This window comes from Salvelinus namaycush, chromosome 3 (genome assembly GCF_016432855.1).
Source record: "Salvelinus namaycush isolate Seneca chromosome 3, SaNama_1.0, whole genome shotgun sequence".
NCBI lineage: Eukaryota > Metazoa > Chordata > Actinopteri > Salmoniformes > Salmonidae > Salvelinus > Salvelinus namaycush.
Genome location: NC_052309.1, coordinates 908,751 through 924,490, shown reverse-complemented (window position 1 = coordinate 924,490; position 15,740 = coordinate 908,751). Strand labels below are relative to the sequence as shown.

General features: G+C 48.1%; 1 protein-coding gene across 1 annotated transcript in view; it reads right to left on the bottom strand.

Annotated features, from left to right (window-relative positions):
• The window catches only part of LOC120044168 (coronin-7-like), a 69,114-nt gene that overhangs the window by 46,810 nt on the left and 6,564 nt on the right, over positions 1 to 15,740 (bottom strand). Inside the window, exons 5-6 of the mRNA XM_038988753.1 lie at positions 12,194 to 12,380; positions 9,888 to 9,964 (exon numbers count right to left, since the gene is read on the bottom strand). Coding sequence (XP_038844681.1) covers positions 9,888 to 9,964; positions 12,194 to 12,380 — 264 coding nt within the window. The remainder of the gene's footprint in view (positions 1 to 9,887; positions 9,965 to 12,193; positions 12,381 to 15,740) is intronic.

Sequence of the window (15,740 nt, the reverse complement as noted above, 5' to 3'; positions counted from 1 at the left end):
CCTACCCCCCCTTCACTTCATCCCCACTGGCCCTCAGCATACGGCAGTAATCAGGCCAACCAATCAGAGGGGATCCTCTGTGATTGAGAGGAAATGGGGTGTAATGGGAAACGGCTGTGGCCGGGGACACTCCTGGTGTGTGTGTGTGTGTGTGTGTGTGTGTGTGTGTGTGTGTGTGTGTGTGTGTGTGTGTGTGTGTGTGTGTGTGTGTGTGTGTGTGTGCGTGCCACTCAATATGACACAGGGCTCAGATGTCACAGTGAAACACTGACAGAAACACACAGCGTAATAACAGGAAACAACTGTAATAACCCTCAGACCAAACACAACCCCCACCGAGACATCAACACGTAATAACAGGTAACAACTGTAATAACCCTCAGACCAAACACAACCCCCACCAAGACATCAACACGTAATAACAGGTAACAACACAACCCCTACCGAGACATCAACACATAATAACAGGTAACAACTGTAGTAACCCTCAGACCAAACACAACCCCCACCAAGACATCAACACGTAATAACAGGTAACAACACAACCCCCACCAAGACATCAACACATAATAACAGGTAACAACTGTAGTAACCCTCAGACCAAACACAACCCCCACCAAGACATCAACACGTAATAACAGGTAACAACACAACCCCCACCAAGACATCAACACATAATAACAGGTAACAACTGTAGTAACCCTCAGACCAAACACAACCCCCACCAAGACATCAACACGTAATAACAGGTAACAACTGTAATAACCCTCAGACCAAACACAACCCCCACCAAGACATCAACACGTAATAACAGGTAACAACTGTAATAACCCTCAGACCAAACACAACCCCCACCAAGACATCAACACGTAATAACAGGTAACAACACAACCCCCACCAAGACATCAACACATAATAACAGGTAACAACTGTAATAACCCTCAGACCAAACACAACCCCCACCAAGACATCAACACGTAATAACAGGTAACAACTGTAATAACCCTCAGACCAAACACAACCCCCACCAAGACATCAACACGTAATAACAGGTAACACAACCCCCACCGAGACATCAACACGTAATAACAGGTAACAACTGTAATAACCCTCAGACCAAACACAACCCCCACCAAGACATCAACACGTAATAACAGGTAACAACACAACCCCCACCAAGACATCAACACGTAATAACAGGTAACAACACAACCCCCACCGAGACATCAACACGTAATAACAGGTAACAACACAACCCCCACCAAGACATCAACACATAATAACAGGTAACAACACAACCCCCACCGAGACATCAACACGTAATAACAGGTAACAACTGTAGTAACCCTCAGACCAAACACAACCCCCACCAAGACATCAACACGTAATAACAGGTAACAACACAACCCCCACCAAGACATCAACACGTAATAACAGGTAACAACTGTAGTAACCCTCAGACCAAACACAACCCCCACCAAGACATCAACACGTAATAACAGGTAACAACTGTAATAACCCTCAGACCAAACACAACCCCCACCAAGACATCAACACGTAATAACAGGTAACAACTGTAATAACCCTCAGACCAAACACAACCCCCACCAAGACATCAACACGTAATAACAGGTAACAACACAACCCCCACCAAGACATCAACACATAATAACAGGTAACAACTGTAATAACCCTCAGACCAAACACAACCCCCACCAAGACATCAACACATGTCAGAAAGAATCAGGGCAATGACACTGACTGATACAAGGACTCAGGTTCTTGTGCACTTACACAGTGAAAGCACAAACACACACACAGCCAACAGACACACACAACCAGGAAACAGACAGGCAGACCGGCATGAACCTTTCTGTGACACACACACACACCCCAGCTGAAATCAAAGTTGAAGAAAGTGATTGTTGAGAGGAAGGGGTTCCCCTGGCCTTGCCTTCAAAGACCCAGTTCAAAGTGTGTGTGTGTGTGTGTGTGTGTGCGCGCGTGCGTGCGTGCGTGCGTGCGTGCGTGCGTGCGTGCGTGCGTGCGTGCGTGTTTTCCCCCAGCAGTCCCCACTTTGGATGATGGATTTATTTGCTGTTTACTGCTTGGAATAACAAACAGGGGTTTTCCTAATTCTAAAGCGCTGTGTGTGTGTGTGTGTGTGTGTGTGTGTGGGTGGTGACAGCCCACCCACAGGTTAGTGTAGCCTAAGGCTGTGGCATTGGGCCTCTGTGACCCAGGCTTAAGCCAGGGCTCAGAGACCACAGTGCCAGGCCCAGTCCCAGCAACACACACACAGCAGGGAAAACACAGCAGACAAGGCAGGGTGGACAGATCATCAACCATCGCCTCTAGAGACTGGCTGCCCTTACTGACCTTAACACACTACACACACACACACTACACACACACCACCCTTGCCAAAAGAGAACTATTCAGTGTTCTAACAACAAACAAAGTCATCTGCCGGAGGGGAAACTATCTGGCTGCAAACAGCTAGATGATGTCAGTCCCATGCAGATGTGCCCACTAGTATAAATAGACACACTCAAACAATCAAACAGACCCTCATAACCTCCTGACAATAACCTATTGGCTTTAAACACACACATGATCCACCCTCTCATAAACACACAGATGGGGTGGCCACACTCTCCCTAACACAAACACAAGTGTGTGTGTGTGTGTGTGTGTGTGCGCAGAAACTGCAGCTGTTTAATCAAAGCGGCATAGAACTAAAATCATTCTCAAGCTGTTGTTAATGAGTTCTACCCTGCTGTAGAGCTTTCACACACACACAGCCAACCTCCCCTTTCCAGTTGTCCATGGCAACTCCCCACAAAAAACAGTGTCAATCCCCAGTGACTGACAGCCCAGACTGTGTGACATCAGGAGGAGTTGGCTCACACACTGATAATAACTAATAATATTTCTTTATCATGGGAATGTGTGTGTGTGTGTGTGTGTGTGTGTGTGTGTGTGTGTGTGTGTGTGTGTCTATTAAACGGAGCTGGATAAAAAGTATATCCAATATGAAGAGAAAGGGGAAAATCTGTTCACCGTTTTGAACCCATAATGTGAAAAACCCACATTAACAGTAGCTACAAGACTCCATAGAGAGGTCATACCTGCTGCTGCAGAAGCTATAAGACTCCATAGAGAGGTCATACTTGTTGCTGCAGAAGCTATAAGACTCCGTAGGGAGGTCATACTTGTTGCTGCAGAAGCTATAAGACTCCATAGAGAGGTCATACTTGTTGCTGCAGAAGCTATAAGACTCCATAGAGAGGTCATACTTGTTGCTTCAGAAGCTATAAGACTCCGTAGAGGTCATACTTGTTGCTGCAGAAGCTATAAGACTCCATAGAGAGGTCATACTTGTTGCTTCAGAAGCTATAAGACTCCGTATAGAGGTCATACTTGTTGCTGCAGAAGCTATAAGACTCCGTAGAGAGGTCATACTTGTTGCTGCAGAAGCTATAAGACTCCATAGAGAGGTCATACTTGTTGCTGCAGAAGCTATAAGACTCCATAGAGAGGTCATACTTGTTGCTTCAGAAGCTATAAGACTCCGTTGAGAGGTCATACTTGTTGCTGCAGAAGCTATAAGACTCCGTAGAGAGGTCATACTTGTTGCTGCAGAAGCTATAAGACTCCAGAGAGAGGTCATACCTGCTGCTGCAGAAGCTATAAGACTCCATAGAGAGGTCATACCTGCTGCAGACAACAGCATGGGGAGAAAGTGAAAGAAGACAAACAGAGGTGAGAGTGAGAGAGGAATGGGTTAGGAACTGTTTCTCTTTTTGGTGTAGGATTGATGGAACAGGTTAGGGAAGGTGAACTGCAGTGTTTAGAATCTGTCTGTTACAGCCCTTGATGGAATTATGCATCTCTAGGCCCCTAAATCTGGGTAGTATGTATTAGAGCACGCCATAGCAAAACGTTTTGCAACAGAAAACAAAAATGAGCGTCTCTTATTGGTAGTTTCCAGTCGCTCCCTTTTCTTCCATTTAGTGCCTAATGAACACACCCCAGGACTGTTATGATGAGTGCTGCTCGCTGGGTGACGGATGGATGGCCACGGTCTCCCTTCATCTGACGTAGTGCACCCCCATGTTCACCCATTTGGGTGAGCCCGGCCTCAATTGAACACACGTTGGCAGGGCCTATTTGCTTAAATAAAGGGTATCGGAGAGATTGAAGGGCCCATTGAGTTAAATTACACCCCAGGTCTCAATCAACACAGAGAAGTCGGAACCCCCAGACGCTCTCATCTAGTGTCACATTTCTCCTCCACTCTGTTTTTCCCTTCTTTTTCTGTCTTTCGCTTTTTCTCTTTCTTCTCTGTCCATCTCTCGGCCTCACTCACTCGCTCACTCTCCCCCCCTCTCTCTCTCTCTCCCTCTTTCTCCACCCCTCCGCTCTCTCTCCACCCCTGCGCTCTCTCTCTCTCCCTCTCTCCACGCCTCCACTCTCTCTCCACCCCTCCACTCTCTCTCCACCCCTCCACTCTCTCTCCACCCCTCCACTCTCTCTCCACCCCTCCACTCTCTCTCCACCCCTCCACTCTCTCTCCACCCCTCCACTCTCTCTCCACCCCTCCACTCTCAGGCCAGCAGCAGCCTTCCTAAGGACCATCATCATGTTAAGAGTAATTCTGGTCTGAGCACGGGCCCTCACTGACTGACTGATGGCTGAAATCCTTTCTGGTCACTGGGAAATGACCCCCACTCTGACACACACAATTGTCAAGCACACAGAGTCATACGACATACGACAGGGTTTTGATCTTGCTTGGTCTACTAAAAGGTTCCTTATGGAAACTTTTTTAAATGTTTTGCAACAGAAACCTACAATTAGCATTTCTTATTGCACAAGTTCAGGTAGTCCTTCCCTGTTTTAATCAAAAAAATATATTTTTTATGTTTGGCAACAAATGAACACAAAGCACCCAGGGCTCTTGCTCTGTCTCAGAGAACCCAACCAGATTTTTTATTTTTTATTTATTTTACCTTTATTTAACCAGGTAGGCTAGCTGAGAACAAGTTCTCATTTACAACTGCGACCTGGCCAAGATAAAGCAAAGCGACACAAACAACAACACAAAGTTACACATGGGATAAACAAACGTACAGTCAATGACACAATAGAAAAAAAAGAAAGTCTATATACAGTGTGTGCAAATGGCGTGAGGAGGTAAGGCAATAAATAGGCCATAGTAGCAAAGTAATTACAATTTAGCAAATTAACACTGGAGTGATAGATGAGCAGATGATGATGTGCAAGTAGAGATACTGGTGTGCAAAAGAGCAGAAAATTAAATAAAAACAATATGGGGATGAGGTAGGTATATTGGGTGGGCTATTTACAGATGGACTATTTACAGTTGCAGCGATCGGTTAGCTGCTCAGATAGCTGATGTTAAAGTTAGAGAGGGAAATATAAGTCTCCAGCTTCAGCGATTTTTGCAATTCGTTCCAGTCACTGGCAGCAGAGAACTAGAAGGCGGCCAAAGGAGGTGTTGGCTTTGGGGATGACCAGTGAAATATACCTGCTGGAGCGCGTGCTACGGGTGGGTGTTGTTATCGTGACCAGTGAGCTGAGATAAGGCAGAGCTTTACCTAGCATAGACGTATAGATGACCTGGAGCCAGGGGGTCTGGCGACGAATATGTAGCGAAGGCCGGCCAACGAGAGCATACAGGTCGCAGTGGTGTGTGGTATAAGGGCCTTTAGGAAACAAAACGGATGGCACTGTGATAGACTGCGTCCAGTTTGCTGAGTAGAGTATTGGAAGCTATTTTGTAGATGACATCACCGACGTCAAGGATCAGTAGGATAGTCAGTTTTATGAGGGTATGTTTGGCAGCGTGAGTGAAGGAGGCTTTGTTGCGAAATAGAAAGCCGATTCTAGATCTGTATGTGACAGAGAAAGTGTCCAAGAGAGCAGGAGAGGACAAGGGAAGTACACCAACATTTGCCACAGCACATACTGTACCTCAAAGGCAGGAAGTGTTAAAAAATGAGTTATGTTAACCCCCGCTGATGAAAAGGCCCCTGCCTAGTGTCCAAGTTCAACTACAACTACACATGAAACCATTCTACTCATAAACTCCCCTCTCTCTCCCTCTGCCCCCCTTTCCATAAACCCAGAGCTCCCTCCACTCTGGCACCCCCTACTCAACCGTGCATACGCACGCGCACACACGAACGCACACACGAACGCACACACGATGGAAATACCTTCCAGCACAGTTATTATTTCCTTTACGACAGGAGGGGGCACCGCACATGCCTCCATGCTTAGGTCCTTTCTCTTGGGGCGCTAAATCACCCGCTCTTGGGGCCTTGCGACGGGCCTCTGTGGCCAGGTGAGGATTGAGGTCCCCTCCTGCGTGTGTTTTTCACCTCTGCTCTTTACTTTGCTTTAAAAAGGCAGTAACTTGCAGAACCTGTCAGGGAGCAGGCAGTGGAGATAGGACCCTTACTATAGCTCCCTTCTCCCCAGGAGAGGCAGGGGTCGGGCGGGGCAGTTGGGGAGAAGAGGCTTGGGTTGTATTCATCTGACAAGTCTTCCTATTAACATTAGTTAGTGTGTTAGTTATCAGCCAAGTCTTCCTATTAACATTAGTTAGTGTGTTAGTTATCAGCCTTCCTATTAACATTAGTTAGTGTGTTAGTTATCAGCCTTCCTATTAACATTAGTTAGTGTGTTAGTTATCAGCCAAGCCTTCCTATTAACATTAGTTAGTGTGTTAGTTATCAGCCTTCCTATTAACATTAGTTAGTGTGTTAGTTATCAGCCTTCCTATTAACATTAGTTAGTGTGTTAGTTATTAGGGAAGAAAATAGCTAAACATTTTGTAATGGAAAACTAAAACAAGGGTTTCTTACTGGACAAGTCCAGGTAGTCCCTGCCTGTTTCAGCCCATTTGGTGCCTAATGAAAATTATCCTGGACGTGTGCAGGGCTTGGGGTCAGAGGTCACTGGGGTTTTCTGCATGCGGGGGCCTGATGGATGCCGTCCTACACTAAACAGTTATGTACCCTGCCTCCAGCGCCTCGTTAAGGCCTAACTAATGACACATCCAATGTTCCCTTCTGTTTTCTGTTTGAGAGAGAAAGAAAAAAATAGGCAACTTGCCAGATAACTAACACACTAACTAATGTTAATAGGAAGACTTGGCTGATAACTAACACACTAACTAATGTTAATAGGAAGGCTTGGCTGCTCAGTGAGGATCACACACCCTTGCATTAATTCATGTCAACACGATCAAACTATTACAACACTAAAACAATTAGACAAACTGGCTGTTACAGTACATCAGTGATCTCAGACTCATCCCTCCTTCTCAATCCCTGAGTTGTGTTCATTTCCACTTTAGAACCCAAGGGAAAGTTGAGGTTGAGGTTTTATGGAGAACTCTGTATCCAGTATAAAAAGTGGGACACAGTCAGTCAGAGTATAAGATCTACACCCGGGTTAATGAGTGTCACCCCTGTTGACTCGTTGACGGAATGTTCCGCTCAAAAACAGATGCTGATTAATGTCGGGTAGCGCCAATCAGGCAAACAGGGGGATATGGTGTACCGTTGGCGGCATCTACTGGTGAGACGCGGCTACTACAGTTACTACAGTATTCCATCCCAGGTTGACAAATTAGGCCCTCATCTATGGATTTCACATGACTGGGCAGGGGCGCAGCTATGGGTGGGCCTGTGAGGGCATAGGCCTACCCTCTTGGGAGCAATAATGCTAATTACATGTCCATAGGGGCACGGACAACAACCTTAGGGGTTTTTAATTATGTTTACATACTGTTTTACCCACTTCATATGTGTTCTAGTCAAGGCTCATCCTAAATAACTACTGCTGTACATATATTTTCTATTCATATACTGTCCATAATGTCAATACACACCATTATATACACATATTGTATATTTATAATGCGGACTCTGACATTGCTCGTTCTGATATTTCTTAATTTCTTTTCATTTAGGGGATTTGTGTGTATTGTTTTGTATTTTTCGGTATTACTGCAATGTTTGAGCTAGGAACATAAGCATCTCACTGCACCTGCGATAAAATCAGCAAAATATACAGTATGTAAATGAGCAATAACATGTCATTTAACTTGTAGATCAGTGATTCTGCACAGTACAACCGCAATGTACTAGATGTCAAACACACATTATGTGAACCTCTACTGCTATTGTTTGCCACTAGAGAGTTGGGAAGTATTAAGACACAACACATAAGATAGAGAGGTTGCTATGTGACAAACCTTTATCGTAGGATCCCATTGAAAAGTAGATCACAATATGTGGACATGCACTTTCTGCCATCTTTTCTATCCAGCCCCTGTCTTTCAAAGATAATTCATAAAAATCCAAATAACTTCACAGATCTTCATTGTAAAGAGTTTAAACACCGTTTCCCATGCTTGTTCAATGAACCATAAACAATTATTGAACATGCACCTGTGGAACGGTCATTAAGACACTAACAGCTTACAGACGGTAGGCAATTAAGGTCACAGTTAAGAAAACGTAGGACACTAAAGAGGCCTTTCTACTGACTTTGAAAAACACCAAACGAAAGATGCCAGGGTCCCTGCTCATCTGCGTGAACGTGCCTTAGGCATGTTGCCAGGAGGCATGAGGACTGCAGATGTGGCCAGGGCAATAAATTGCAATGTCCGTACTGTGAGACGCCTAAGACAGCGCTACAGGGAGACAGGACGGACAGCTGATCGTCCTCACAGTGGCAGACCACGTGTAACAACACCTGCACAGGATCAGTACATCCGAACATCACACCTGCGGGACAGGTACAGGATGGCAACAACAACTGCCCGAGCTACACCAGGAACGCACAATCCCTCCATCAGTGCTCAGACTGTCCGCAATAGGCTGAGAGAGGCTGGACTGAGGGCTTGTAGGCCTGTTGTAAAGCAGGTCATCACCGGCAACAATGTCGCTTATGGGCACAAACCCACCATTGCTGGACCAGACAGGACTGGCAAAAAGTGCTCTTCACTAACGAGTCGCAGTTTTGTCTCACCAGGGGTGATGGTCGGATTCGCGTTTATCGTTAAAGGAATGAGCGTTACACCAAGGCCTGTACTCTGGAGCGGGATCGATTTGGAGGTGGAGGGTCCGTCATGGTCTGGGGCGGTGTCACAGCATCATCGGACTGAGCTTGTTGTCATTGCAGGCAATCTCAACGCTGTGCATTACAAGGAAGACATCCTCCTCCCTCATGTGGCACCCTGCCTGCAGGCTCATCCTGACATGACCCTCCAGCATGACAATGCCACCAGCCATACTGCTCGTTCTGTGTGTGATTTCCTGCAAGACAGGAATGTCAGTGTTCTGCCATGGCCAGCGAAGAGCCTGGATCTCAATCCCATTGAGCACGTCTGGGACCTGTTGGATCGGAGGGTGAGGGCTAGGGCCATTCCCCCCACAAATGTCAGAGAACTTGCAGGTGCTTGGTGGAAGAGTGGGGTAACATCTCACAGCAATAACTTGCAAATCTGGTGCAGTCCATGAGAAGGAGATGCACTGCAGTACTTAATGCAGCTGGTGGCCACACCAGATACTGACTGTTACTTTTGATTTTGAACCCCCCTTTGTTCAGGGACACATTATTCCATTTCTGTTAGTCACATGTCTGTGGAACTTGTTCAGTTTATGTCTCAGTTGTTGAATCTTGTTATGTTCATACAAATATTTACACATGTTAAGTTTGCTGAAAATAAACGCAGTTGACAGTGAGAGGACGTTTCTTTTTTTGCTGAGTTTATATTTAGATGTACTGTACATGATAATAATAGTTCCTGTCTGGTCTCAGTATGTACTGTAGGACTGACTCACCTTGCAGGAGGAAGCCAGCAGGGAGCCGTCCTGTTTCCAGCTAAGACTCTGCAGCTGATCACCGTGCGGCTCCAGAACTGCAGACAAACACAGGTCAGAGGTCAAGAGACTGGTCAGCTCAGCCAGCAGGTTATCACAGGGGAGGTCAAGGAAAGGTCACAGAGGTCAACAGCACAGGTTAACACAAGACCGGGAACAACAAAGTACATAAAGAACAGATTCAGGATGAAGAGACAGAAAGAAAAGAAAGCACAGGTAGAAACACAGGACAGGTGAGGCCCACAGGACAGGTGGGGGCCAAGACACGGGACAGGTGGGGGCCAAGACACGGGACAGGTGGGGGCCAAGACACAGGACAGGTGGGGGCCAAGACACGGGACAGGTGGGGGCCAAGACACGGGACAGGTGGGAGCCAAGACACGGGACAGGTGGGGGGCAAGACACAGGACAGGTGGGGGCCAAGACACAGGACAGGTGGGGGCCAAGACACGGGACAGGTGGGGGCCAAGACACGGGACAGGTGGGGGCCAAGACACGGGACAGGTGGGGGCCAAGACACGGGACAGGTGGGGGCCAAGACACAAGACACAGAGGGAAACACAGGATGAAACAGTACAGAAAAGAAAGCACAGGTAGAAACACAGGACAGGTGAGGCCCACAAGACAGGTGGGGGCCAAGACACGGGACAGGTGGGGGCCAAGACACGGGACAGGTGGGGGCCAAGACACGGGACAGGTGGGGGCCAAGACACGGGACAGGTGGGGGCCAAGACACAGGACAGGTGGGGGCCAAGACACAGGACAGGTGGGGGCCAAGACACAGGACAGGTGGGGGCCAAGACACGGGACAGGTGGGGGCCAAGACACGGGACAGGTGGGGGCCAAGACACGGGACAGGTGGGGGCCAAGACACGGGACAGGTGGGGGCCAAGACACGGGACAGGTGGGGGCCAAGACACAAGACACAGAGGGAAACACAGGATGAAACAGTACATCAATTGTAGAAACTCCAAAGCAGACCCAGTTGACCCAGTTAAGACCACCTGGATCAATGGCACACAGAACATAATGAGGTTATGGTGCTATGGCTGGTTGGACACAGCATAGCACGTATGGGTTATGATGACACGACAGTAGATGGCATAGATGACAACAGCATTTGTTAAATGGTGAAGAAAGTCGTCACACGGGACACAGTCCCCCAGTGTTGAGGTTCACCCTCTAGGCCTCCCGAGTGGCGCAGTGGTCTAAGGCACTGCATCGCAGTACTAGCTGTGCCACTAGAGATCTTGGTTAGAGTCCAGGCTCTGCCTCCCGTTCGCCTGGGAGACACATGGGGCGGCTTTGTCCGGGTTAGGGGAGGGTTTGGCCGGCAGGGATGTTCTTGTCCCATCGCGCACTAGCGACTCCTGTGGCGGGCCTGGCGCAATGCACGCTGACACAGTCACCTGGTGTACAGTGTTTCCTCCAACACATTGGTGCGGCTGGCTTCGAGGTTAAGCGGGCATTGTGTCAAGAAGCAGTGCGGCTTGGTTGGGTTGTGTTTCGGAGGACGCACGGCTCTCGACCTTCGCCTCTCCCGAGTCCGTACGGGAGTTTCAGCGATGAGACAAGACTGTAACTACCAATTGGATACCACGAAATTGGAGAGAAAAATGGGGTAAAAAATAAATAAAAAGATTCCCCCTGATGAACCTAGACATCAGGGTCAGGGGTCAGAGAGGGGTGGTTAAGGAGTAATGGAAGGGCAGGGGGCAGCAGTGAGCAGCATCAGCCGTCATGGTGGGGCCTGTATGTCAGGCCTGGATGGAAGGCCAGTGGATAAGCAAACTGAGCCACACCACCCAGACCAGACCGCCACGGATACTGAGAAGAGGCAGACATTACCTCAACCTCTCTCCAGTAGCAGAGACAGCATAGAAGGCCTGTCTGTCAGTGAGACGGAGTCACCCTGAGGAAACCAAAGGCTACGAAGACAAAACCGCCTCGCAAGAGCCCAACATAGAGACGTGATACACCAATAACACAGAGACGTGTATAACACATTACTGTGACACAGAGCAGAAGGAAACTAAATCAATGTGAAAGGATCAAACTGACTGACAGATTGTGTGTATGGTCTGTTTGCTGGTATATTTGTGTGAAGAAGTGTGTTTGTACTGTATGGATCCATGTGAGTGAGTGATGAGTGTTTGTGTGCGTTCCTTCAATCCTTTGTGAGTGTCTAAGAGAGTGTGTGTTCATGCATTCACCATTCTTTCATGCCTGCACATAGTGTATAGCTCCTCTCCTCCAGTGTATCCTACCTGCTAGCGCTGATTGTTGGCGGCTGGTGTCCCAGAGCTGGACTGTCTTGGTGGAGCCCACAGCCAGCAGGCCAGAGGAGGTGGGGTGGAAGGCGACCAGCTCCAGACGACCCTCTCCGGGACACAGGGTCACCTCCGCCCCCCCAGGCTGCTCCTGTTCTGGTTCACACACACGCCACAGCTTCACCTGCATGGACACACACCAGGCCAAGAAAGAATGTTTTTAGTGACCTTGTTGTCCTGAGTAAAAGAGACACACACACAAACACACACAAACAAGAGTGTCAGGTGAATGGGCTCTCAATCAAACATGAAGACAGTGACATACACAATAATTACAAAAGTATGTGGACACCCCTTCAAATTCATGGATTTGGCTATTTCAGCCACACCCACTGCTGACAGGTGTATAAAATCAAGCATACACCCATGCAATCTGAATAGACAAACATTGGCAGTAGAATGGCCTTACTCAAGAGCATCGTCATAGGATGCCACCTTCCCAATAAGTCAGTTCGTCAAATTTCTGCCTTTCTAGAGCAGCCCCAATCAACTGTAAGTGCTGTTATTATGAAGTGGAAACGTCGAGGAGCAACAACGGCTCAGCCGCGAAGTGGTTGGCCACACAAGCTCACAGAACGGGACTGTGGCGTGCTAAAGTGCGTAAAATCGTCTGTTCACGGTTGCAACACTCACTACCCGAGTTCCAAACTGCCTCGAAACAACGTCAGCACAAGAACTGTTCATCGGGAGCTTCATGAACTGGGTTTCCATGGCCGAGCAGCCGCACACAAGCCTAAGATCACCATGCGTAATGCTAAGCGTCGGCTGGAGTGGTGTAAAGCCCGCCGCCATTGGACTCTGGAGCAGTGGAAACATGTTCTCTTGAGTGATGCTTCTGGCAGTCCGACCGACAAATCTGGGTTTGAGAACGCTCCCTGCCCGACTGCATAGTGCCCACTGTAAAGTCTGGTGGAGGAGGAATAATGGTCTGGGGCTGTTTTTCATGGTTCGGGCCCCTTAGTTCCAGTGAAGGGAAATCTTAGCTACAGCATTGAGGAAGGCCCTTTCCTGTTTCAGCATGACAATGCCCTGGTGCACAAACCGAGATCCATACAGAAATGGTTTGTCGAGATTGGTGTGGAAGAACTTCACTGGCCTACACAGAGCCATGACCTCAACCCCATTGAACACCTTAGGGATGAATGGGAACGCCGACTGCGAGTCTGGTCTAATCGCCCAACATCAGTGCCCGACCTCACTAATGCTCTTGTGGCTGAATGGAAGCAAGTGTATGTTACACATGCATATAAATACAGTATTATACACATGTAAATGTAACATATGCATATGTCTATCTTATGTTAGAGAGAAGGTTTTGAGATTAGCATCTTGCTCAGTGTCAGTAGGTCATCGAAGGCAAAGACTTAAACTGATCCCTTCACCCCAGCTACACTCGCTGAACGTTCAAACCCCAGCTACACTCGCTGAACGCTCAAACCCCAGCTACACTCGCTGAACGTTCAAACCCCAGCTACACTCGCTGAACGTTCAAACCCCAGCTACACTCGCTGAACGTTCAAACCCCAGCTACACTCGCTGAACGTTCAAACCCCAGCTACACTCGCTGAACGCTCAAACCCCAGCTACACTCGCTGAACGCTCAAACCCCAGCTACACTCGCTGAACGTTCAAACCCCAGCTACACTCGCTGAACGCTCAAACCCCAGCTACACTCGCTGAACGTTCAAACCCCAGCTACACTCGCTGAACGTTCAAACCCCAGCTACACTCGCTGAACGTTCAAACCCCAGCTACACTCGCTGAACGCTCAAACCCCAGCTACACTCGCTGAACGCTCAAACCCCAGCTACACTCGCTGAACGCTCAAACCCCAGCTACACTCGCTGAACAAGCTACACTCGCTGAATGCTAAAACCCCAGCTACACTCGCTGAACAAGCTACACTCGCTGAACATTCAAACCCCAGCTACACTCGCTCAAACCCCAGCTACACTCGCTGAACGCTCAAACCCCAGCTACACTCGCTGAACAAGCTACACTCGCTGAACGCTCAAACCCCAGCTACACTCGCTGAACGCTCAAACCCCAGCTACACTCGCTGAACGCTCAAACCCCAGCTACACTCGCTGAACGCTCAAACCCCAGCTACACTCGCTGAACGCTCAAACCCCAGCTACACTCGCTGAACGCTCAAACCCCAGCTACACTCGCTGAACGCTCAAACTCCAGCTACACTCGCTGAACGCTCAAACCCCAGCTACACTCGCTGAACGCTCAAACCCCAGCTACACTCTCTGAACGCTCAAACCCCAGCTACACTCGCTGAACATTGAAAGGCAGAGTATAGATATGCCATTAGGACTACTGACAGCTGGACCATGTTCTCCCTACTAGGACTACTGACACCTGGACCATGTTCTCCCTACTAGGACTACTGACACCTGGACCATGTTCTCCCTACTAGGACTACCGACACCTGGACCATGTTCTCCCTACTAGGACTACTGACACCTGGACCATGTTCTCCCTACTAGGACTACGGACACCTGGACCATGTTCTCCCTACTAGGACTACTGACACCTGGACCATGTTCTCCCTACTAGGACTACTGACACCTGGACCATGTTCTCCCTACTAGGACTACTGACACCTGGACCATGTTCTACCTACTAGGACTACTGACACCTGGACCATGTTCTCCCTACTAGGACTACTGACAACTGGACCATGTTCTACCTACCAGGACTACCGACACCTGGACCATGTTATCCCTACTAGGACTACTGACACCTGGACCATGTTCTCCCTACTAGGACTACTGACACCTGGACCATGTTCTACCTACTAGGACTACTGACACCTGGACCATGTTCTACCTACTAGGACTACTGACACCTGGACCATGTTCTCCCTACTAAGACTACTGACACCTGGACCATGTTTGTGTGTGTGTGTGTACATGTGTTTTTGTGGATGTGGACGTCTGTGTGTGTGTGTGTGTGTGTACATGTGTGTGTGGACGTTTTTGTGGGTGTGGACGTCTGTGTGTGTTACTCAGCACTTGGCAGCAGATGAAACTGGGAATATAAAGTATCCTAGCTGAGCTCAGGGCTCCTCTACATATGCTGGGTACTTTACTGTGTACTGAGGCTTCGGCTCAGTGTGGCTGTACATGTGTTTACTCAGCCCTCTGAGGCAGACCCTGCTGCTGAGTCTGCATACACACTCACACATGGACTCTGAGTGACTTCAAAGGTTTCTTTCCACATAATAACAGTCAATGCAATTCATTTTTTCATCCAGATGTGTCATAGCCCTCGTTCCCGGCCTAAAAATACAAACAACTGTTCATGAGTATGTGCATGTACCATGAAAAAATACAACAACCAGTCTGCAAGAGAGTGTATGACCATAACAAAATCCTCTTTCCTTCCTTCCTCTCTTAAAGCTATCACTCATCTTATAGTTAGGTGAAAGGTCAAGAGGAAGGAAGGAATGAAGGACGTTTAAAAAAAATTAAGA